The sequence below is a fragment of the Populus euphratica genome, unplaced genomic scaffold (assembly GCF_000495115.2).
Source record: "Populus euphratica unplaced genomic scaffold, PopEup_1.0 scaffold178.1, whole genome shotgun sequence".
NCBI lineage: Eukaryota > Viridiplantae > Streptophyta > Magnoliopsida > Malpighiales > Salicaceae > Populus > Populus euphratica.
This window is the reverse complement of record NW_011500062.1, coordinates 154,670-178,599: the sequence shown is the minus strand read 5'-3', so window position 1 is coordinate 178,599 and position 23,930 is coordinate 154,670. Positions and strand designations below refer to the sequence as shown.

Below are 23,930 nucleotides of genomic sequence, written 5' to 3'. Positions count from 1 at the left end.
GTTTCTGGGTTTCGTGCCACATACATTGTCGTTTCTGACGGGCGTAGAAGGACCTTCCTTCCAACCAAGAAGGCTCTATAAGGGGAATCAAAACAGAATAAATATAGATATGTTATAGTATAAGTTTCCTTATCAAACCAGTAGCTTCAATTTCTAGAACAGCAAGGTAAGAAAGGGATAAGATTTCAGTGCCAGTGAGTAAGGAAGCGGGTGAGCTCTCAGGTCTGGGAGTTAAGGGCTAGCAGTACTACCTGTAAAAGGTAAGGGCCTACTAAGCTAGTTCAACAAGAAAAAGTAAACTAGATAAGTCAAGCCAAGGGAAGTTCTCTGCCAGCCAGGTTAACCTCTAGCCATCGAGCTTAACTTTTCGAAGTAGGAGTAATATCATACCTTCCGTAGTCTACTGTTCAAAAATCGTGAGTTCCCAATACAGGAAGTGCTATTTCTTGCTTAATTTCTTTAAAGTCAGCCAAAAAGCGAGCAGGGTAAAAGAGATTCGGATAGGAGCGATTAGTAGAAGGCGAATGAATAAGGTCCCTTCGATTGAAGTCATATCCAGTTGAAATCATAGGGTAAGCCTCGTAAGCCATTGTAGAAGGAGTTTCAAGTAATCCAGTTGGCGCGAAAGTTGCAGTTGTTGTCTTGGATAGCCAGTTCTAGGACAAGCCAATAAGCTCTTAAGCTCGGAGATTTGTCAAGTTCGTTTATCTCCAGCCAGCCCAGAGAGACTCTCTTGCCATTCAATTCTCGTTCTTTCATCCCTGCTCGCTATTGAAAGCCCTTCCAATAACACCATCAGGTTACAGTTATTTCCTTCCTCGAAAGAGTTCGAGTTTGATCTAGTATGAGATCTAATTACAGCTGCTAGTTTCGCCTCAAAAAAGTCTTACTTAATCCCCCTTCTTCTAGCCATCCAGTTGCAGTGAGAATTGCCAGCCATATAGTTTTAGAAAAAAGGTAATCTCCTCTAGTGTAAGTGCCAGTTTCCAGCCTTCTTCAGCCATGGATAATGGCAAAAACTGGACAGTATTCGAAGGAGATGAAGAAGATTCTGCCACTCTGCCAGAAATTGGTTTGGATGACTTACAGCCAACTATTTCTTGCATCAAACAGGGGAGAGGTCGGCCATGATCTAGCCCTTCGACGGATAGTTCGTCATCCGAAAATGTGATGATTTTTGGCGCCAGGTATCATTTGACTCATTGTTTCGGGGGAAGTTTGTTCAGGCACATGCGCGTTTCGAAGCACTCAACTAAACGATTCCCGATGTGCTTCCAATGTAGAAAGTCGCTCGGGGTTCACTCAAAGTGCGCTACATTCCTACTGAGCACCAGGTAGCAGATGTCTTCACCAAATCTCTGTCAACATCTCGCTTTGCCTTTTTGTTTTGCGTGGCAAGCTTCACATTGGAACCCCACGTTCAGCTTGAGGGGGCATGTTAGACATGTTTCTGTTGGAATTGATGGAGCGCTTTCTGGCTCAGCTGCAGCCTCATTAGAAGAAGGTTCGTAATCGACTACCTCTTCTTCTAATTGCTGGCTTCTCGTTCCTTCAAATTCTGCGTCAGTTGTTTTAGGGGTTCGCAAACTTGGCAAACTACTTCTTCTGCCAAGCCATCCACCAAGTCCTGTGCAGTTTTTTTGAGGCTGCCTATGAAAAAAAGGGGGAGTTCTTTGAACAGTTCTTAGCGGATAACTTAGATGGCTATATCATTGAAAAGCTCATCGACAGCATAGTCTACCCTATACTCGAGGTCGGCATCAAAAAAAGGAATTTTTCCCGCTCGGATTTCGATTTCCGCAACTTGGACAATTATGTGGCTATCCAACGGCACGCCTATATCTTTGATCCATGTAGCTTGAGCTCAAAACATCGATCGTTTTCCCGGCTCTTAACCGACTTAAAGAAGGAGGAGAGCTCCGTAAACTCTCAAGTAAAGCGCGATATTCAACGCAATCTTCTCGATTTCATTTTACAAGAATGAAGACTTTGTTCCTTCAAACAAGTAAGATCACTATTGGAATTGAGTGTATAAGGACCTTTCCATTTTCTTTTTTCGGTATGCTGCTCCGCGAGCAAGGAGTGCCGCGCACGAGCGGAGCGAAAACAAAGCAGTGGGAATTCTTCGTTGGGGGAAAATCCTTTGATTGCGTATTGAATATAGATCAATGTCTTTCTTGTTCCACTAGCTAGGACCAAATTCTCACATGTCCATTTCGTTATTACAACCTTCTTTTTTGATGTCAAAGACCAGAAGCTATTCGCAAATTCTTATTGGATCTCGGTTGTTCTTAACAGCGATGGCTATTCATTTAAGTCTTCGGGTAGCACCACTAGATCTTCAACAAGGTGGAAATTCTCGTATTCCGTATGTACATGTTCCTGCGGCTCGGATGAGTATTCTTGTTTATATCGCTACGGCTATAAACACTTTCTTGTTCCTATTAACAAAACACCCCCTTTTTCTTCGCTCTTCCGGAACCGGTACAGAAATGGGTGCTTTTTTTACGTTGTTTACCTTAGTTACTGGAGGGTTTCGGGGAAGACCTATGTGGGGCACCTTTTGGGTGTGGGATGCTCGTTTAACCTCTGTATTCATCTCGTTCTTTATTTACCTGGGTGCACTGCGTTTTCAAAAGCTTCCTGTCGAACCGGCTTCTATTTCAATCTGTGTTGGACCGATCGATATACCAATAATAAAGTCTTCAGTCAACTGGTGGAATACATCGCATCAACCTGGGAGCATTAGCCGATCTGGTACATCAATACATGTTCCTATGCCCATTCCAATCTTGTCTAACTTTGCTAACTCCCCCCTCTCAACCCGTATCTTCTTTGTTCTGGAAACACGTCTTCCTATTCCATCTTTTCTCGAATCTCCTTTAACGGAAGAAATAGAAGCTCGAGAATCCATACCAAAACCTAGTTCACTCGCTGACTCTCTTTGCATCCATGGCTGAATGGTTAAAGCGATGGATAATAGAGTGGGTTCGATTCCTGCTGGATGCACTTTGAACGTTCAGTTCAATCGCTGCTCACTTATACATATAGCTCGCCCTTATTGGGGCACTTCACTCGCTCAACACTCGTTCAAAACATCCACTCCTTCTTCACGGAAAGAAAAGGGACTTAAAATCCCGCTTAGAGATCGAAACTATAGTCAGAGTAGGCCATCCATCATCTCCGTCGAGGCCTCGTTTTACCTTCCAATTACGATCCGTCGGATTGAAACCTCCATTAGATTCGGAAACTAAGGACGAGATTACCATCGCATCGGCTTGGATGTCCCGAATGTTCTCGGGTCGCCTCATATTTTCCTTAATCTAATTAATCAGCACCGGGTGGTGATGGAGATTTATTGCGGCCTTCTCCTGTTCATCAACTCGAACCTCATTCTTCTGCAGTTGATGTTACGATCAGCCGTGCTCTTCAGGCCATCTGCCGATTGTCAGCCTGTTCAGCTGACCTAAGAGGATTCCAATCACCCGGCGCAGCATGTTTATTCTCGGCGGCGATTACAGTCTCTTTCCCCAGGTAAGACTACTCCAGAAGATCAGCAGCTCAGTTGCTTCCCTTCCAGTCGCTTCCTCAGATTCAGGATCCCTCTCTCAGGTTCGTCGATCCTCGTGAGTTTCTTATCTTGTTTAAGTCTTTTTGTCTTATCTTATGTCCCCAAAACATCGAGCTTACCTCATGTCAGTTCAATCTTCTCATGAACCTGAATCATTTGCTGAAGCCTTCAATCATTCTTGCTGGAGAAATGCTATGCAGGAAGATGCCCAGGAAAAAAAGAATAAGACGTCAGTCTCATTGCCTGCAGGGAAACAAGCCATTGGCTGCAAGTGGATTTATCAAGATCAAGCATAAAGCAGATGGCTCGATAGAGAGATACAAAGCTAGATTATTAGAACAAGGATTCCTTCAAGAATATCACGTCGAACCCCTTTAAAGATAGGGAAAACATTTTCCCCAGGTTGAAAAAATTACCACCATTCGTGGCATTCTTTCTTTGGCTGCAATCAAGAAGTGGCCCTTATTTCAACTTGACGTGAAGAATGCCTTTCAACAACATAAGGAGGGGGGATTCGCAAGAATAAGTTTCTATTCAGCCTCCTCCAACTACAGGCTTCTCTTCTCTGGTATGCAAGCTCAAGAAAGCGATTTACGTTACGGCCTCCGACAACTAAAGCAGGCACCAAGAGCTGACGAAGGGTGCCTTCTTTCAGAAATTTAGCTCGTTTTGCTTTATTTTTGATAAAGGGTTCCACTGTAGCCGTGCGGATTCTTCCATGTTTGTTCGTCGACGTCATGGTCGTTGCCTCATTCTTCTTTTATATGTTGACGATAACATTCTCACCGGAAATGACTCGCTTTTTTTTATCCATATGGATGAAGAGCTATTTGTGCATCTTACATCTGCATACCCAAAAGGGGGCGCTCTATGGTATTCAAGGGGTTTTTATGCCTTTGAGTCATCAGAAGAGCGTACTGGTTCCGCCTTACTCAATAGGGGCTTGGTAAAAAAGGTATATTGTACCCTACCTTTACCTTACCAAAGATTGAAAAAGGAAGCGCAGAAAAGACCTCCGGGTTATCAGACTTCCCGAATGGTCTTCGGGTTAGATAGTATGTAGAGATAGAAACCGGAATGGACGATAGGGGAGCTATTTGGCTGAAAACTAAAAGGGTAAATTAGTCTCTCATATAAGCCATTACTGAGTTAATTCGGGGGGGAAAGGGGTTAGTAAGCTTCTCGACCCCGGTAAGAGTTGAGTTCGTTGATCCCAGGCCAGGTCGTTGCACGGTAGGCGGCTTGGAGTAAAGGCAGTCAGGGTTGACGTCGTCGTTAAGGCTCAGAGTTGGAGTGATCTCCGGGTCAATGAAAGAGGTGAGACCGAATTGGAAAGGTTTGAAGAGCTAAGCTTTCATACTTGACCTTCCCCACGTTATGTATTCTATGATTCGAATCTCTCAATTACAAGATGAGGAAACAAAAGCTGAAATCAGAGGCTTATTTTCCGAACAAAGAAACATTATTCTATAACTGGGCCTGGGCATGCTTTCGCGATTGCTTTGTTTGGTTCTTAAATGGTGGGTCGATCAGTCTACTCGCCCCTTCGACCGGACCGAGAAAGGGCGTACAAGACTTTATTCAAGGAGATCGGGAAAGATCAATGCGAGAGCTAAAATCCATTGGTACAACATAAGAGATCCCTCCTTTGTTTGTGGGGGGGCCTGGATATTCGGAAACCCGTCTCATGCAATGCAATAAGGCGGTAATCCTGAATAACTTGCGGCGTTCGACTGATATCGACGTTCGGTTTACCTGTGCCTGCGTGGGGGAACGGCCCGGGTGCTCTTTGCCTTTATTCGAACCCGGCCGTCCGTGATGGGGCTTTTCTTCTTATTTACGATGCCATCGGCGCTTTTCCCTCTGCTTTCCGTTTGGTCAACTCACGTACTAACTCGATCATAACATAAGAAATAGGCCCCACATATTTTTGATGATATGCCACAGGAATCTCCCAAAATAATAGATAAGGCCTAGGACCAATGGCACCAGCAGATAGCAAGACCTCGCCACTTCATCATTGCATATGGTCAGCCTAGCTGAAATGGGAATCAGTCTTTCTTGTTTTGTTGTTATAATAAGAATAGAATGAATTGGTGGATAGCTTTCTATCGGTTCCAAGTCCAAGTAAAGTTGGTTTGACCATGCCCATGGCTGGATATAGCAAGTGTACAGCGCGCTCCCAACCTCTTCATAGGCCAAGTTGCAAAGTCCACAAGCAGTGGATTGAAGGACCCACTTAAGTCTATGGAAAGGTTCTCAACTTAGGACAGATTCGTCTTATAAGATTGTGAAGTTCCCAGGCCCAGTTTTGGGATTGATTTCCACCCTCACCCTGGTCAGTAAGATTAATATAGTAAGAAGGGAATTCTCTCTTGAAGGAAAAGTAACCCGAGAAAGGAGAATCCAAACCTTAGAAAGGGAAAGGGCCTATGACCAATCCACCCATAGAGAGAGGCTTTCGTCCGCTTTTGATTTAGCCATCGATAGATATTAGGAAATTGCTGGAACGTCAACCCCTCTGTCTTTCCTATGTCTTTCGTGAGAAGAAGGCTCATCAAGATGTCGTCGGATCACATTACTTTGCCTCCTTTTCTGCGGTGCTTATCTTGGCAGGGTTGGAATGGCCTTTAAAGCTAGCGATTTCGGGTGCTAGGTCCGCCGCGTCTGTGATGCGCTGACCAGACTGTGCTAGAGAAAAAAAAACCCTTCCCCCCCAAGGTCATTTGATTGAGGGGTACCCTGCGCTTGGACAAAATATGCCATACCATATAGAGCAAACTTCCCCCTGGTTATGAGTGAAATTCACTTTTTTACACCTATGTGAAACGGGATTTTTCTCATTGCAATCTTGGTTTAGGCAGGAAAAGAAAGTTCGAACGATTTCTCCCAAAGGTTACCTTCTCACTTTCCAATGAATGGCATTCCGAGGTAATTTCATTTGATTAAAGGGGCCAAGAAAAAAAAAGAGAACTAGATACCTTTCTACGATTGAGGCCCCTCCTCATTCCTATTTTCATTCGAATCCTCCTCGTAATCGGAGGATTGGTGCTTCTTTTTTTTGGGAGCCTGGTCTTTAACCTGGAGATAGAAGCCTTCCTTGAAAGGCTGAAAGCCCTTCTTCTCTCCAGCGGGGCCCGCTCTCTCCTTTCAAAACTAGGCCTCTCGGGGGGTCTAGCTGGATTGGCGCTAAGGGCCCTCATTACCATTTCCGGGGTAGCATCCGATATAGTGGGTCCTCATGATGCCCTCTGGGTCGGATTCGGGCACAAGGCTTCCCCTGCCGGAAACGGACTCTTCCCCTCTGTCCTCCCTAGGGAGCTTCAGTTCCGTAGGCTGGGCGGACTCGTCCTTCGGGGAAGTCTCTTCCGCAGGGGAAAGACATGGAGTCGCAAATACGCCGGGGCAGCAACCGGCTGCGACTCTACCCGTAGGGCAACCGGCTGCCCATCCCGTCGCGGAACAACCCGTTCCAGCGCAAGAACCCGAACCCGCCAACACGAGCCTCGGCGCACAGGAAGCTCGTCCTGCTGGCGAGGATGGGGGTTCAGCAAACGCTGCCCCACCAACATCAGACCAAGTGAAAGAATCATTGAGAGCCTTCCTGAATCAGTTTAGGAAGAAAAAAGTCAATGATTCTTTCTTGAACAATGCCGCGCGGGACCTCGACCTGGAACGGGCCACGCCCGAGAAGCTTCAAAAACTGCTGTCGATTATGGAAGAATTGTCCAATGACAGCAGAAGAAGACCAAATTCCGGTCAAAATGCGGCCGCCCAATTATATATGGATATAATAGATTGGGAAAAACAGGCTGCGTCGGGGAGTAATCACTCGTGATAGGGCATAAGGGGAGAGGACAAGGTCAAGAGGAAAAAAGAAATAAAAAAGAAAATCAAATGAATCCCCCGGTCGATAAAAGAAATACAAAAAATGTTTATTCTTGAGATGAACATCGCACTAAATAGTGCAACGCCTTTTTGTTCTTTGGCGAGAAATAAGAGCAGACATTTTTATGCGGTTACCTATAGAGTTTGGAATTAAAACTTCCGACTTTTAGTGAGTCTGAAATGGAAAGGAAAAAAAGCTGGATACGACCCTTTATTATGATAACCTTGAGTCATGCCGAAAAAAGGGCATTAACTCCTCAAAACGTTATATCTCGGATAACAGGTCTTTTCAGTTGTAGTTCCATTGTCGTGGCTACCGAAAAACACCAAGTTGGTGGGTTTCATTTCCACGCCACTGATGCTGGAGTTGTCGAAGCCTGGGCTGTCTACTATGGAATGAAGCTAGCATTGGAAGCTTTCTTTTACCGAATAGATGTGGAGACAGACAGTGTGGGAGCCGTGCTCCAACAAGACCCGAGCCTAGCATTGGACACATTGTGGATGATATTAAAGCTCTAATTTCTTCTTTTGATTTTGAAGTTTCTAATTGAATGCGGATACTCATAAGAATGGTAAGAGGGTGGCACATCAATTAGCTAAACTATCCATTTCATCATCAGGGATGGGGAAAATATGGTTATAGGAGATTCCTGAATCCAATTCCTCTAATAAACTAAGGAGTCCTTCTGTGTAAAGTTAGCTAGTGTGGATTCGCGTAAAGCTGTCAAACAACTTACATTCGCGGAAACTATTAATATTCTCGGACACAACAACCAGAAGCCATATCTTTCGTCGCTTGCTGCCAAACAACCTATTGCTATTGACAAGAGCCGGTCAATGCCATTCAATGTCCAGCCAATAACCAATCACGGAAGCAAGCCGAATCCTTAGACTTAGAGAAGGCTGGAAGAAAGGGATCATAGCGGTGAAGGAGGACGACCGGAAGCATGTCTTTACTGGGAAAGCTGCCAAATCATTCATATTCTCGGAAGCTCTTGTCAAAGGATTTCATTCCTGCAAGGTGGGCATCGAAATCCGACATAGCCATAGACCGAGCAGTGGTTTTCGCATCCTAGTGAGCAGACTCTCTTTGAAGCTCATTGAGAACAGCCTCAGACTTTCCATTCTCTTTCTTTATATTTATATAAATTCCCTCCCCTCGCCCTCATCAGAAGAGAGCTATGCCAAAACCAAAGGTGCCTACCGCTAGTGCAACTCTTTCTATGAATAGAAATCTTCCTCTACGGCGGAAGGTGAACGTCAGGGATGACTCAGCTGGCTTTAACTATCTTGTGGGAATATGTTAGGAAGGAAGAAAATCTCTCCTCGAAGAGTTTGGGCACTGCCCCACGATTTCTTTGCCGTATCCCCGTCATCTTCGCTCACATTGATAAGAGCATTATCTAACGTAAGGAGATCTGTATTCACAGGTTCAGATTGCTGAGATCGTGAGCCAGTCAGCGTCTTGCTGCTTTCTCTCGAGAGCGTTATTTGCTTTACTTTAGAGAAAGAGTTGTTTCTTTCTCGCAAGCTCAGTGACCGGCAGACAGCATGGAATGAAAGAGCTTACTTACCGAAGTTTTCTAGATGAATCATTCCCGAGGTTCTTCTTTCTTCACTAGGAAAGATCTATATCTTGCTTGAATAGAAGATATAAGTGACCCACACTTGGGCGACTAGGGAATAAGAATCTCTTTTTCCAACAAACCCGTGCTGTGAGGAAAGCCGCTTGAAAGCAGATTGCTACTGAATTTACTGACTTGCTTGCATGGGTCAGACTTCAGGGAAGAATCTTCTGAAGCGCCAAAAAGCCGTGGCACCCTTCTACAAGACGTCGAATCAGGAGATTCTTTGCAAGCCTTTTCCCCTATAGAAGATCTCCCTTTTCGAAATGCTGAAAGTTCACTTCACCCAACTCTATACCGAGCTCTTTCTTCCCTGTTTCAGGATCGCTCAGAACAACTGGCTTCTTCACTCGTTGATTCCCAGATCTAAAATGCAAACCGGCTGCTTCGCGCATCTATTCTCTCCTGGCCGGTTTGGAGACTTGAAACCTTCACTTCAGCGGTTGTGTGCCCGAAGGTGCCTTTCTTTCCTTCTTGCCCGAGTTAAGCTCACTCACGCAGTTTCGCGTTTCCTGGTTCGCTTTCTACCTTTGTTTTCGTATTAGAATCTCCTATTTCAACCGTAGTTCATGCCAAGCAAGCTTCATGCTGAAACTATCTTCCGAAGAATGTCCTGCTTCTTCCCCTCTACTGTGCGGGTGCTAAGACTAGTTTTTTCATTTTGAGCGTGGTCATAGGAGTTTTCGGAGCTCACTTTGCAGGTCAGAACTATCAGAAGACGAAAGAGAACTTATTCAGACGAATAGTGTGCCGGTGCCCCCAAAAACCCTACATTAGCAGTTCGGGTGAAATCAGACTAAACCAAGGTCGGAGAGGCCTTAGGTAGTAATTGAGATGCCTTCAATTCAGACAAGAGATGACGCACGCTTCACAAGGAGGTGACGGTGAGGAGTAAGTTAGCCTGGATTCTTGATCTATACTCAGGTTCACTTCTACTAGTTCATCGACAGTGGCTTGCCCTCTATTTTCAGCTCTTCGGGGAGCTTCTTTCACTTGGTCGTTCCCTATTTAAGACATAAAGACCGGCTTTGGTATCGACTTAAATTAAACTTAGGCACCTTCTTTAGCTTGAACTTCGACTTAGGTTTCGACTTCAGCCTCGGCATCGTTCTCTCTTTCTTATTCTTCATCCGAATCCTATTTCTTTTCTTCCTCCTTGGAGCTCCCGAACCGGATGGTTTAGTTGTTCGTGGGGTTTGCCTATATGCATGTATTTTCTTTCTTCTCTAACGGTGAAAATAGAGCCGTTTAAGCCACGAAGTGCCCTCTCTTAAAAACTTTGCCTATCGGGCTAGATAAACTTACCTTTCTCTGCCCTAGGCATGTTCCATTAAAGTAGGTTTAGGGAGGGTAAGCCATGTCAGGACGAGACATCACCATTCCTGGATCAGGCCTATCTTTGCCGCTGTCCAATCCCATGTCTACTTCATCCAATTCCCTGTCTACTGAAAGCAGGAACCATCTAATTGCAATTCCAGAGGCATATCCTTAGGAACTGATTGACCAAGGTCTTACCCTTAGCCTTAAAGAGAGAAGCCCGGCCCTATCACGCTCATCTCTTCCTTTCATTTAAACAGGCAATTGCCCACCTTCAAGCTAAAAGTCTAGTCGTATTTATTACTTATTCTTCTTCCGCCATACCCATGAGTCATTCACTCCCTAAAGAGATTGGAGAATAGTAACTAAGATAAGAGTTCTGTTTTACTATATGATTTAACGAAAAGAGGTTTATAGTAAGTGTTAGCTAATTGGCATATCTCTTTGTTGTCGATTAGAGACCTTCCTTGCCCTGCTTAGGATAAGGTTCGTCTTTCGAATGGTGTGGTGTAACCATAATGTGATGATTATTGATTTACATACAGTTAGGATAAAGAGAATAGGATAAGCCAGATTCTTCATTGTGATGAAAGCCGATATGGAACCAGTGATAAATGGTGTCCGTAGTAGTCCTAAGGGGCCCTTTCCATATGCTTCTTTTTCGTTATAGGTCATAGAAAGTAGTCAGGTAATAAAAGATGGCACTCACACTAAATGCTTGGAAGCGAGCATCCTGGAAAGGTTTGATTCAAATCACACGAAGCGAGAAAATTTGCAACCCACTACAGTTCACTCCAAAAAGGCTTAGTAAGGAGTAGCACACTCTCCTATGAAGGATTTCCCCGTCAACCGTGATGAATGAGTTAAACAGGCCCGTTAGTGACACCGTTCTGGATAAAGAGATGTGGGCTAGGATCTTTCCTTCTTTCAGGCAGCGTAGATGCTCATGGTGCGGCATACTTTTTAAAAATGGTAAAAGAAAGGAAGTTGACTGATGCTACTCCGTCTTCAGCCTAGCCCACAACCCAAGGTCTAGTCCCCGGAGTGGTTTGGCAGGAAGAAAGAGCAGCTTAGGTCAATTATTCGGAGTAGATTAGTTCGTGGCATGATCAGAGCATAAGATCCATGCATTGGTCCGGTCAGTCAGAATAGGGCTTTTCCCACCTATGCGCGAAACTGACATCATTGAGAAAATCTCTGGCCTAAACTCGATTTCCCTTAACTTAAGGAACGACCCCTGAAAGATGCCCAACCCAAAAGTAGTGGGCCATGGCGAGATCAAAGATTTCCATTTTTGACATGTCGCTATAAGGGAAATTCATGTTGACTGGCGCTATATGATATACAAACATTTTTCTAAATTGGATGCCTCTCTTTAGGGGAAATAGGAAATTCGAGACAGGTATGAAAAATCGTATGAGTAAGGAAAAGAAAAAGGATTTTCTCTCTATTCTTCGGGCGGAAGACACCAGCTTTTCTGACTTTCCCACTCTCTCTAAAACAGGAATTTCATTAAACAAGAGAGAATAGGTAAAATTCAATTCCTAGGGTAAGGAAGCTGGAACAGAAGCACCCGAAGCATACGAATCCGCTTAATCAACTGTTTTAGAATAATCTGCTGAAGCAGCTCTTTAAAAAGCATCCGAATCGGAAGCTGTTCTTTCAACATCCGCCTCAGATAAAGCAGATGAAGGAGAAGGCCTTTGGCCTGATTCCCAGAATCGAATCGAAGCAGAGGAACGTTCTCTTCCCAGAGGAGAAAAGAACCAGAAGAGGAAAAGTAGCCAACGAGCTCAGCCCTTATACGATACGAGAAGTTCAAATTGTTGTTTTTTCTAAAGAGAAAGAGGTTCTTGACCATCGATCGGAAGGTTAAGAGTGATAACACAGGGCTTTTCAAGCTAGAGAAGAAAAGTAATAAATTTAACCATTAGTTTAGTACGTAAACAAGCCATTAAAGGTAGGTTTAGACCAAGCCAGACCACGAAGCAAGCTAAGCAAGGGTGGTGGGTCAGATACGGATGGAAAGAGAGAATGCTTCCCGATCACTCTCTCAGAGAGAGAGCTATTGTACAAGGAAGCTACATACACATTTTCAAACTGAAAGCGAGATCTTGCAACCACACCCGAAGGAGCACGCAAGAATTTCATTGCGCAGCGAGGATTCGAAAGCCGAATGCTTATTAGTAGTACGAACACTTTTCCAATCCTGAAAGTCAATAGTAAGTAAATACCGAAAGCGATTAAATAATGTGATTTTCACCCTGAAAGTCATGCATTATTTTTAGAACTTCCTATGCCCGCATATTCTTAATCATCTTCGCTTATAGTAAAAGGCGGAAGGTAGGCATTAAGGTATGGGAGATTATAGTATGGCAGGTCTCTTCTTTTTCCCAGTGGGTTTAACATAGGCTTCATCTAAGAACTCTCAACCCCGTGGCATTACTGGTTTGCTTGCAAATACTTTTCGGTACTATAAAAGTCTTTTTTTATTCCACTTCTAATACGACTTGCATGTGTTAAGCATATAGCTCTTGAAGATGCCTAAGTTTACTTTCTTTAGAACGAGGACTTTTTCAAAGATCCGGAGCCAAGCCTGCGCACCAAAGCGCTAGAAGATCAAGAATCTGTCTTTCATTGTTAAATAGACTTCCAGTCTTTGGCGCTGACCTACTCGCCTTCACCTAAAGACAGAGCGTTTTAGGAAGGTTGGCGCCAGGTGTCTAAACCGGAGACATCGCACCGGAATGCTTTCCCCACCGCAGACAAGAAGACTCAAAGAAAACTATTGATCCCTTTGACGACTCTCCTCTTCATCTTCCCGAGAAGCAGATAAGAATCCGAACTGAGGAAAAAACTAAAAAAAGTCTCTCTTTCTACGATCACCTGTAGCGTCCTTAAAAGTCTTAGAAGGATAATAGTTCTATTCGCGAAGAGATTCTTGCCAACACCATTAGGAAGATGAGGGAAAGGGGAAAAGAAGTCAAATTAGCTATTTCCGACAGCTACGGTAGTAGAGAAGGAGAAGCACTACTTATGAGAAAGAGGAGTTCTCTCTTCTACTCCCGGGTATTGAACCGGGATGCTTTGGTACTAGACTGGGCGGGCGAGCCCTAATCACAGGGGGGAGAAAGGCGAAGATCCCTTCATCCTCCGACAACAAGCAGAGCCGACACCGAGGTAATTCTATTCCTTTTTAATTCACACGGGAATGACTCCACTCTCAGTCCCAGCGTGGCTTAGACTAGTAGAAGGCGTAGGGATGCTAGACCGCTGCTCAATACTGGATAATCCATGCTCATCGGTCTGCAGCAAGCACTGACTTTTAGGGGGCGGCAACTAAAGAGGTAGCGAGACTAAGCACAATTTCAGGAAGAGGCTAACGCCCTTGCCTCTAGGCTTCCTTCTACCCTTGTGCTAAAGAAAAAAAACTTCTTTCTATTATGCTCGAACCCTACTAAAGAGTGGCTTTCAGCTCTTCTCCCGTTGGTCCGTCAATTATTACATCGATCCTCGAAACCGATAGTCAAAGTATAGAGCTCGTTCCTTTCAGTCTTGAAAAAAGTAGCTTATTTGCTTAAAAAAGGGGAATCGAACTCTTCCACTACCGGGAAGACTATTTACTGACTTACTTAAGGACTGACTGATCCAGGGAGCAAAGCGTCCTTTCCAGCGCTGCTTTCAAGGTCGAAGAGGGGCTGGTTTTCTTTCTTGATAGCATGGCTTTCACGCTCACCGGTCTGGGAAGAGACTCCATGGGCACTTGGCATTGCTTCCTTTCATCCACGAGGAGGGGAAAAGTGATCTCTCAGCGGCGAAAACTCTTTGTTCTTCGGAATCCCCTTGCTCCGCACCTTCCGTTTTGTTATGACAAAGCCTTTTATTTTCGGCCTTCTTTCATTCGCTGAGCTCTGAGCTCCTCTGGCAAATCATGATGTGCGCATGCTGGCTACTCTGCTTTAGTAGTGTGTTAACTAGTAGTCCACTACTGATTAAGGATTTGGTATTTACAGCTATACATTCATTCTTTTTTCCTTTTTCGACAAGGTGGATATAGTGCGTAAGCCTCCCTCTGACGTCAGTTGACTTTCCTCTATCTGGTAAGGACTTCCACTTCTTTCCAGCTCTCCCCATTCACGCAGCCATCCTCCGAAAATCCCGGTATTCTCGTCCGGGAGGTAGCTATTCTAGAGACAAGGAGAAGGAGCAGCGCCCAAAGAGCCTTCGTGGCCGGTCACCGTTTGCCTACGATCCTTTATGATATGACTCTTTTCGGAAAGCCAAGTGTTTAGGGCCTTCAGCCTTTCCTCCTCTAGACCGTCCAATTCAACTAAGATAGCTTCAGTAAACTCGGGTGGGTTCAATTGATGTTGGAAGGCCACCCTTAGTGATGGCACAGGTAAAACTCCATACAGGTTGACCTACGACCATGATCTTTAGTCCTATAGTTCTAGTAGCTAGGGAGGGAGACTTGTCAATGACTTTGGAATAAGCTAATAAGATCGATCGGACTCATTCCTCGCCTCCTTTGCTGATGGAGCGCCTGAAAGAAGAGCTGACTAAGCCAAGAAGCTGAATAGAGAGCCAGCGGTTTGTTCTCGTCAGACATAATGTTTGAAACAGGAGATGTGCCCTCGTGAGCTCGTATCCATGTCAAGTCCCGGATTCCATAACTCCTCCCGTCACCTATGCTAGGCTAAATAGTAGTGATGAAAACGTCGTAGGCAACTACCTCTCGTCCCAGTTGCTCAGTGGTGGAGCGATCGGCTGTGCACTTTAAGTGACGTGACCGGTCATAGCGTAGGTTCGAATGCAACCTGGGAAGCCCTATTCGATTCAATGCGGCTAGTCATCAATAAATTACGTATGGAAGGGAGAAGGAAATCAAGATCGGATAGGTGGTCTATTCCAAACCCGGTAGCAGCATCTGGAGCTTAGAATCTTGTATAAAGATGTCCATCAAAGAAGCCTTTCTTTCTAAGTTAAGGTGACTCGAAAGATTCTTCCTCACACGAATATGAGATGTTTGAAACGAGACCGAGGAGTGGGTCTGAATGACAAAGACTTGTCTTTCTAACCGACGGTTCTATAGAGAGCCGAAGTTGGCAGAGGATAAGATGTCGTGACCTGACCTTCCCGCCCCTACTATGTTAACGTGTACGCATTAGTGAGCTGTCAATGTAAAGACCTCGAGAGTAAGCATCTCTAAGGGAGACAGACCTTTTAGCCTAGCCGTTAAGAGTGGCATCTACGTGAGCTTTCTATTTCTTATTATAAATGGATGGATTCTATCCTGCCTGTGGAATAGAACCAGAATAGGGGCCCTTTGTTACTGACTTTTGACTATCAGACTGACCACTACCAATTAACATTTACTCGATTCGAAAACATCTGGGCGGAAAGCCAATAGGCTTCGTTTGGGGCCTTTGACTGTGATATTGCTCAAAATCCGCTTTAAACGAGTGTCCAGTGCGGTCAACTCGTAGAGAGGCGATACAGGACAGAAAGAGACCAAATCGAACGATTACCGACTACGGGTTCGCCTATCGGCTCTTCATTTTCAAGACTGAAAGGCCTACCGGGAGATCTCACTCAGATCAAGAAGGAAGTTATATGAGAATGAGAACGCCTATCGATACAGAGCTGAGCCCCATTCACACTCTATGACAAAACTCTCACTAGCTATAGGTCAAGGAGAACTTAGGCATCAAAAGACGATACACGAGTAACAGGAGGCAGAAAAGCCCTTTCCAGATGGGGGAAACTCTTCCGGATGGACGGACTAGCAAACTTAGGGGGAAAGAGTCACACACGTGAGGTCCGTGGGGGCAGAATCCGAAATCAACAAACAGAACAAACAGGCTGCAATTGGGAATCATCTTCTATGATAAAGAATCTTTAAAGAAGGCTTTCACTCTCCTTCTGAAACAAGGTAACGAAGTTTAGAGCCGATAGGTGGAAGTCTTTATAAGCTGTGAAAGCGGAGCGTGGACGTTAAGAGCGTTAAGCGAAGCCATGGGAATAGATAAGTCATTTTATTTGCAATTGGCTAGGTTAAGATCGATTCTCAATGGAGAAAATCTTTAATCCTGGTCTACTGTTTTCAGGGGTGATTCTATTAATCAGTAAAAAGGTAATGTTCAATTGGACTCGGGCTATGACTCACTCAGCTCTTTTATTTACTTACTTCAAGCCTATTGGCAGAAAGAGCGGGAAGAAGAAGCTTTTAGGTCTTTCTTCATGGACTAGTGTGGGAGGTGCATCCTTTACTGCCATTACTATAGTACCTATTTCAATGTCTTAAGCTATCAAGACATATTTTTTTTAAAGGGATCTTGAGAATTCAATCCGATGTAAGGTAGACGAACCAGTGTGAAAGCGATTCCTTTCCTAGATGTCAGCCAGCTATCGTTACATATGAGACCACGCCTAGCGAATCGAATAAAGGCAGACTTTGGGTAGGTAGTAGAGAAGGGTCAATGTGAATTGATTCCCAGGTGAGCTGCTAGCTTTGATTCCAATTGGAGTAGACCAGATCCAATGGGAGTCTCATGAGCGTTAAGCCATGGTGATCATTACACTCACGAAAACCATTCCAGATTCGCCGTGGAATTCTGATTCGATAGGTGTGGACTAGCATTTTATTCCATCTTATATAAAATCGAATATATAGTAGCATCTCTCATCACCAATTGCATTACCTAAAAGTCTCTCTCTGGGCTCTATCTTAGGTTGGCCTGGTTCAACAAGGCTGATTAGTATTCGATTTCGTGAACAGAGCGGGGTAAAAAGGCATGATTCTATAAAGTGAATCACTCTTTTGGCTACCTCTTTTCTTTGGGCTCCTTCGGCTTACTACGTCGTCTGTCTTTTTTCTTTCTTTACGCATCCGTCTACCTTTAAATACGAAGGCTGGTAGGTCACGGCATCTGAAACATGGCTCTCTTTCTTAGGCGCCTGCTCCCGCCTTTCCGGTAACGAAGTACTCTTTTTCTGCCTTTAGGCGAACCCTTGGTGAATTAAGTTCGCGCTTCAATTGAACTGTCTGCTTCGAGTCGAGGTAGAACTGATCGAACGGGTGAATGCAAGCCTTTTCTTCTTTCCGGGATTAAGGATCTCCCAAAAACCTCAGGAACAGTCAATGGGAAATCCCGCCATGCCATCGAGGGGCTAGTGTGAACATCCATAGCATACGACGGGCGAGAGGGTGGAGAAGTGACTTCGAGGCTTAAGATAGTTCACCTCAGGTCATAATAGAGTGACGTATGACATCGGTAGGAAGGTAATGCAGCTAAGCCGAGACTTGCTTCTGAGGCATTTCAGACTTTACTTGCTCTTGCCGATGTGATCTTTTCTCTTGTTGAAGAAGTGGAGTTTGCTGCTATCGTAGATAAGAGTTACGGAAGAGCGCCCTAGCTAGGTTTGAAAGAAGAACTGCAGCTCGATTTGAGATGAAATCTGGCAATAGCTCTAGGGTAGGTTCTGCCCCAGATAAGAGAGTTGGGATTGAGCTTTCACTGTTCTCAAGGTAGCGAGTGATCTTATATACGATACCGCCAAACGCTTCGTAAGCAAGAGAAAAGCTATTATGTCAACTATGTGGGACCTTGCCAATTATCAGCTTGATTCAGTCTAGCTATCGGATAACAAAAAAAATGCTGGACCTTCTTTTTGAAGCGGGGAGGGGGTGAGTCGCCAATGATCTAGCCACCCCACCAACTATGGTCTACCCTTGCAGTTCTTAGCCTCTACTATAGTATGAACTGAGCCATAGCTTCTAGGTCATGTCGCCCCCAATCTCCTTGTGATTAGATCTGTTCGACATGCAAGTTTTCTAGCTACTGCCTGTACAGGCACTCGTCAAGCCAGACAGTGTCCTCTGACCTTCCGTGACTATTCCAGACCCATTTCTTTATTAGAAGAGTCTCGTCGGTAAGTGAAATAGGCTTGTGATCTCTCCAATCACCTCCTCTCTTTCCTTACCAACTTGAACGGCTCCTGTTAGCTCTTCGCATGAGCTCTGGCTTTCTTCTTTTGCTCTTTGTCCGAATCCAATCGTCTATGTGGATGACGACTCCCATCTCATCCCATTGATTGGCTTAGTGTGAAGTATCATCATATTAAAAGCGATCTTCTGTCTATTGACCTAAACTCCAAGCAGTTATACCAGACAAGGTCTGAGTTCAGCTCCTATTAAGGAAGATGTGCCACTAGTTCAAAAAAAGAAAGTGGCAGAGCGGATTCAATCACAGCTGATACGAGAACTCATAGACCAAGAGCTCCAACGGGGCTATCGGCGGATATTGCAAAGAGATCACCAGCAGTGGTTAGAAGAGCTGATACTTTCCCAAGAGCGGCTATGCCATTAATAGCTTCTACGGGGCTAGCAGTGCTTATGAACCATCAACAGGAGAGATTGGCTTCATTCTTACCAAGAGTAGACCCGAGAGCTGCAATAGTAATTAGGACTAGCCCACTTCGATGATTCGAAATCGTCGAAGCCCCGAAAATGCCTTTTTTCGAAAAGTGAGTGAAGGAACCCGAGGGGACAACAGGAATTTTCAACCAAAAGGAGTAGGAGCATTCGACTGAAGAAGTTATGGCATCAGTAGCAAAGGACGAAGCAGTTCTTGCTCGACGTTTCAGAAGTGGAGTTTGGGAAGACGGTCTCACCGGGTTTTTACCTATTTCAGGATTCAGTTCAAGCAAAAGCACACTTTGAATCATAAGTTGACGTAGATACAAGAAGAGAAAAAGCAGCCATTTCATCCGCATCTGTTGTCGGAATAACTGCTTTTGGTGGTACGGGCATATGGGTTAAGGAAGCGAGTGATCCTCGGGGAAGTTAAACAAAAAAAGCTCTTCACAAGAGGAGCAAAAAGAAGAAGAATTGTCGGCATATCCGCACCCGGCTCAGCTCAAGGTGCAATACAAGCAAAATGAGAAGAGCAGGCGAAAGCAATGGAGGATCCCCAGTGACATCCGTGAGTCAACGAGTTAGGAGCTCAGACCGGGTAGAAAGGGAATATAAGAAGCTGCATCCTTTTGAATGAGTTTCAGTTGGAAGAGGAGGCATGCATCGTATAATAAGATGGCATCAAATGCAAGAGGGAATCCCACTGTGAGGGAGCTAGCTACTTCTTTCATACCAGGAAATATAAGTATAAGATGGAGAGAATACGATCTTTGACACATATATGCCGATAGGAGGATGCTAGTGAGTTGTTAAGGAACTTCTTTCTCTAAGACTAAGACTGCCCCTTGCTATTGGTAACAGTCTTTAGACCCTTACTCCGCTTATCTCTCAAAAGAAGTTGCTTGGAGGGCCGGCCCATCTTTGTTTCCTACCTCGGATCAAAATCTTTATCTAAAAGATCCGTCCATTGACCCTTGCTTTCGACTCTCGTGAGAGGGCCGGGCCAGACTGGACTTTGCTACCAGACAGAAAGCTCTTCTCTTTCTTTTTTTTTTTCACTTGTTGGCCAGACTGGAGAATTTTGAGTTTATAGGTCGTACGTCTGAAAGAGTTCATCGTACAATTTCGGCGATTACAAAAGGAGTTCCTCTCCCTCTCTGTTTTTTGACTTCCGTCGTTCAGGAAGAACGACTTCGCCTAATTCTCATAATCCCGGCCCCCCCACTAAGCAATTACGTTACGACCACTGAACAAACTTGGTTGACGAACATGGTTTATGCGCCGCTAATGTAGCGGCTTGCCGAGCATTTGACAAACTCACACCATCCATTTCAAATAGAATTTGTCCCGTAGAAACACGAGCAATCCAACCCGTAGGATTTCCTTTTCCTCTTCCCATTCTTATTTCTGTAGGTTTCCCGGTAATAGGGAGATCTGCGAGAACTCTTACCCATATCTTACCATTTCTTCGGAATTGTCCGATTATAGCCCGACGCGCTGCTTCAATGGCTCGATATGAAAGACGACCAGCTTTACAACTTTTAGTGCCATATCTTCCAAAACCAAGTTGTGTACCGTCTGGTTTGCAACCCCTACTACATCTGCCTTTACGATTTTTACTATATTTTGTACGTTTCGGATATAGCACGTCCCCCCTTTTTAGGTTGGGGAGATTTCGCTATCTCCGGGCGGGGCGCACCTTAAGTTCCGGAAAAAAGGTCCTTTTTTTCATCGAAAGAGGAAGTCCATTATTCCAAACCGAGCTCACATCTCCTTCATCGTCGTTGGTCCTTCTTTCGTAGTGGTCTTTGTATAGTGTTAAAGCTAACCCCTGCCTGCACGAGAGGGCCTTCACTTAGCTTAGTAAGCTCGCCCGCTTAAAGTTAACGGTCAACAAAGCCGGTACACACTTCACTTTATACTTAGTCAATTTTGATAAAGTGAAGAGTCAGTATCGTACTTGCAAGTCCTAACTGTGGCATGTGAAAACTGTCCTTACCCGGCTTTCGGGGTGGACCCTTTCACTCTACTCTATGTTTATGTTCTTATATAATATACGCCATCGATTGAAGCAAGCTCCTCCCATGCTTCCTTTTCCATCGTTCAGTACTTTCTTCATCATCCACTATGGTTGAGCTATATGCTTAACACATGCAAGTAGGACCTTCTTTTCGCCGAGAGAAGATGCAACAGGACTTAAAATCCTGGTTCTGGAGCAAGGGACTCAAAATCCTTCTTGCTTCGAAGTCAGTGGCCCAACATTTGTTAAACCCCCTTTTCTCGGGCGATAGGGCTTCCTCTTTTTATTCTTTCTGAGTTGTACCGGTCCACCCCCCATGCGGATTCTTCCCCGCTCCCCCGGAGTGGGAAAGCACGGAGATCGCGCATCGGCTCTGAGATATTCCTTTACCATTTTTCCGCTCCAGGTAAAGAAGCAGAATTCGTTATCGGAGAATCCTCAGCCAACTAGCCTGAGCATGCTCTCTAACATCACATACGATATTCTTGGTCTGAAGAGAAGAAAGCTCCCCTAGCCACGAGCAAAGCAGACCACGGGCATGAAGGAGGTAATCAATGGCATTCAGATCAGGCATGAAGGAAGTAGGGTAAGGCATGATTCGGAAAAGAGTATTTAAGTAAGCATTAAGCTTTTTCATAAGGTTTTTTCTTCCTCTACCTTCTCTTGCTATTGGATTGGAGAGAGAGAGAAGGCCAAGTAAAGAAGTGATTAAGAGCACTTTCGAAGTAAGCATTCGGCTTTGGTTTGGGAAAGATCAGATTCCATATCTGATCTGGATTCTAAGCCTCATCTCCTGCCGTAAGCGCTCTTGCACGAGTCCTGTATCACTACAGGAACAGGAAGTACGAGCAGAAAGAAGTAGTCACTCTTCGCCTTTCAAGATATTGCGTATAATAGATAGAGAGAGCCAGTCTCTTTTCTTTCACCTGCGGACCTTTCTGGAACAACTCTAAATGTTCCCTTTGGGCGAGTTCTCCTACTTTATTTTATGTCGAGGGAAATGCTTAGTCGATCCTCACCTCTGCGTGCTATTGAAAGTGCATAGATCAAGAGATTAGCAATTGCTGCTGACTTTCTCTTTGCTACTTTAGTTGGGGTTCCCCCTACTCAATCTGTAATGGGATCTACCCGTGCTTCGCTCACTCTATATGCGATTGGAAATAAGTCCGGGTGCCTTTCCTGCACACCTTTGCCTTATATGTTTGAGTCTCTGTCCAACCTCTGCCTACGAGGAAAATTGCTGCGCAGAGCCTTTTAATTATAATTAACTAAGTTCTTTGTTAAAGTAAAGTCGCATCCATGGCATGCGCCTAATCCGCTCTTACAGATAGAGATCTGCTCCTCAAGTGCAAGATTCGCTGCTAATTGCATTGGAATTTCCGGGACTATGCTTAGTAAGCGCTTTTAGTCATCTGTTTGCGGCGAATCCAAGAAGTAACTAGGAGAAGAAAGACAAGCAATACAGGGTCTTCAAGGAAGAGGTTGTTGCCCCGGTAGATATAAGAAGTTTGCAGGGAACCCTAGATGGAATGAAACTATTCAACGTTGATGTTGATCTACTTGCTTGTACGATTGGATTTGTGTGAAGTCTACCTATAGCTAATGAAGTCATCCTTGCTTGAAGGAAAGAGGGGAAATCCGGATTATTGACTTTAGACTTTGAAGTAGGCGAATCCGCTGCTCCTGCTCTGGACTAAGGGGCGAAGCGGCTCGACGTCAGGAGAGGGGTAGAAGGCTAGAGGCCACAGAATAAGTGGTAATTCGTTAAAAGCACGGATCGAACGAGAAGGATGGGATTGGGTTCAGTTAAGGTAACCTAGAGGGTGAAAGCTAGATAGAGAAATATCTTTTCGAGTTAGGAAAAAGCTAGAAATAGAACTCAACTGACTTTCTCTAGGAATTCCCAAGCGTTAGCGAAGAAAGAAGCCTCTACAGCTAGGGAGGAAAAAGAAGTTCTTATAGACTTTTTGAATCCTTCTTTCAATATTCGTTAGAGCCTGGGCTTCACCCCTCATTGCTTGTTCGACAGCTAAGACTTCACCGGTGCTAGCAAAGATCTATTTGATTTGGAAGTTCTTTTCTTTGCGGCCCCAATCCAAAATATCTTAAGTATGTAGAGTAGATTTTTTGAACCCATGCTTCGATCACTTCTCTACACTGCTGACTTTACTCAACAAGTGAGCGATAGATCGAGTGCTTCTTTAGGGTTTGATCCCCGTTTACCTAGCGATACAGCCCATCACTAAGCTCATTTCCTGGAAAAGTAGTATCCCGAGGCTAAGACTCCGTTACCGAAGGAAGAAAGCTACTCAAAGAAGAGAGCTGGTCTAGGAGGCATGTTAAGTCAGCTGGTTCTAGGTCTAAAGCTAGTGTAAAATCTTCTCGTCCTTAAGCCTTAAAAGAAAAGTGCTTACGCCTTACCTGGAGTTGAAGTTGGGAAAGCCTAGACTTACTTGCTACGTAAATAGCCCTTTCTTGGCTTGGCATAACGAAATGAAAAAGCTCAATCCCAACTCTTTCTCTTTGTGCCAAAGAGCTTCTTCTTGCATAGGATTTGTCCAAGGTTATCCGGCAAAGAGCTTCTTCTAGAACATCTATCCCATCTCCTTTTACTTTGATAGGTGAGAGCTTGAAGTTGCTTGCCTTCTTGTTGGAATCAGACTGATTGTCAGGAATGAAATTCCATCCCCGACAGAAGTCACTCTTTTGTTTGACAGAATAGCTTGTTAGCAATGACCATTAAAGGAGCTCGGGAATCATGTTCCACCAAAACTCAATCGCCGCTAGTCTCTAAATGGTTTAAGGCTTATTTCAAGCCGAATGCTTGAGGTCGCCCGCTTTTTAGAATCAAGTCCCCGAGGTAAACTTTCTAGATTACCATTCTCAGTCCCATTAGTCCCTGACTCTGTCAAGCCATCAGAATCAGATAAGAAAGAAGGAGGAAATGGGGTTCCATGTGTAAGCACCCTTGCCGTATCGGATAAGGCCTAAGCTGTCCCATATCATAAATCAGTTTGGGCTCGCTTTCAGCTCAACAAGTCTATGTAAGCCTTCATTCCTATCCACTTTTAAGTAAAGCACGGGTCTTGGAGG

At 44.6% G+C, this 23,930-nt stretch overlaps 1 protein-coding gene across 1 annotated transcript in view; it reads left to right on the top strand.

Moving 5' to 3' along the window:
• The window catches only part of ABCI5 (Cytochrome C assembly protein), a 39,649-nt gene extending 15,719 nt beyond the window's left edge, over positions 1–23,930 (top strand). The window contains exon 1 of the mRNA XM_011002232.1: positions 1–23,930. This exon is cut by the window's left edge and continues 15,719 nt beyond it. Within this exon, the coding sequence (XP_011000534.1) occupies positions 2,208–2,960 (753 nt within the window). The 5' untranslated portion in view covers positions 1–2,207 and the 3' untranslated portion in view covers positions 2,961–23,930.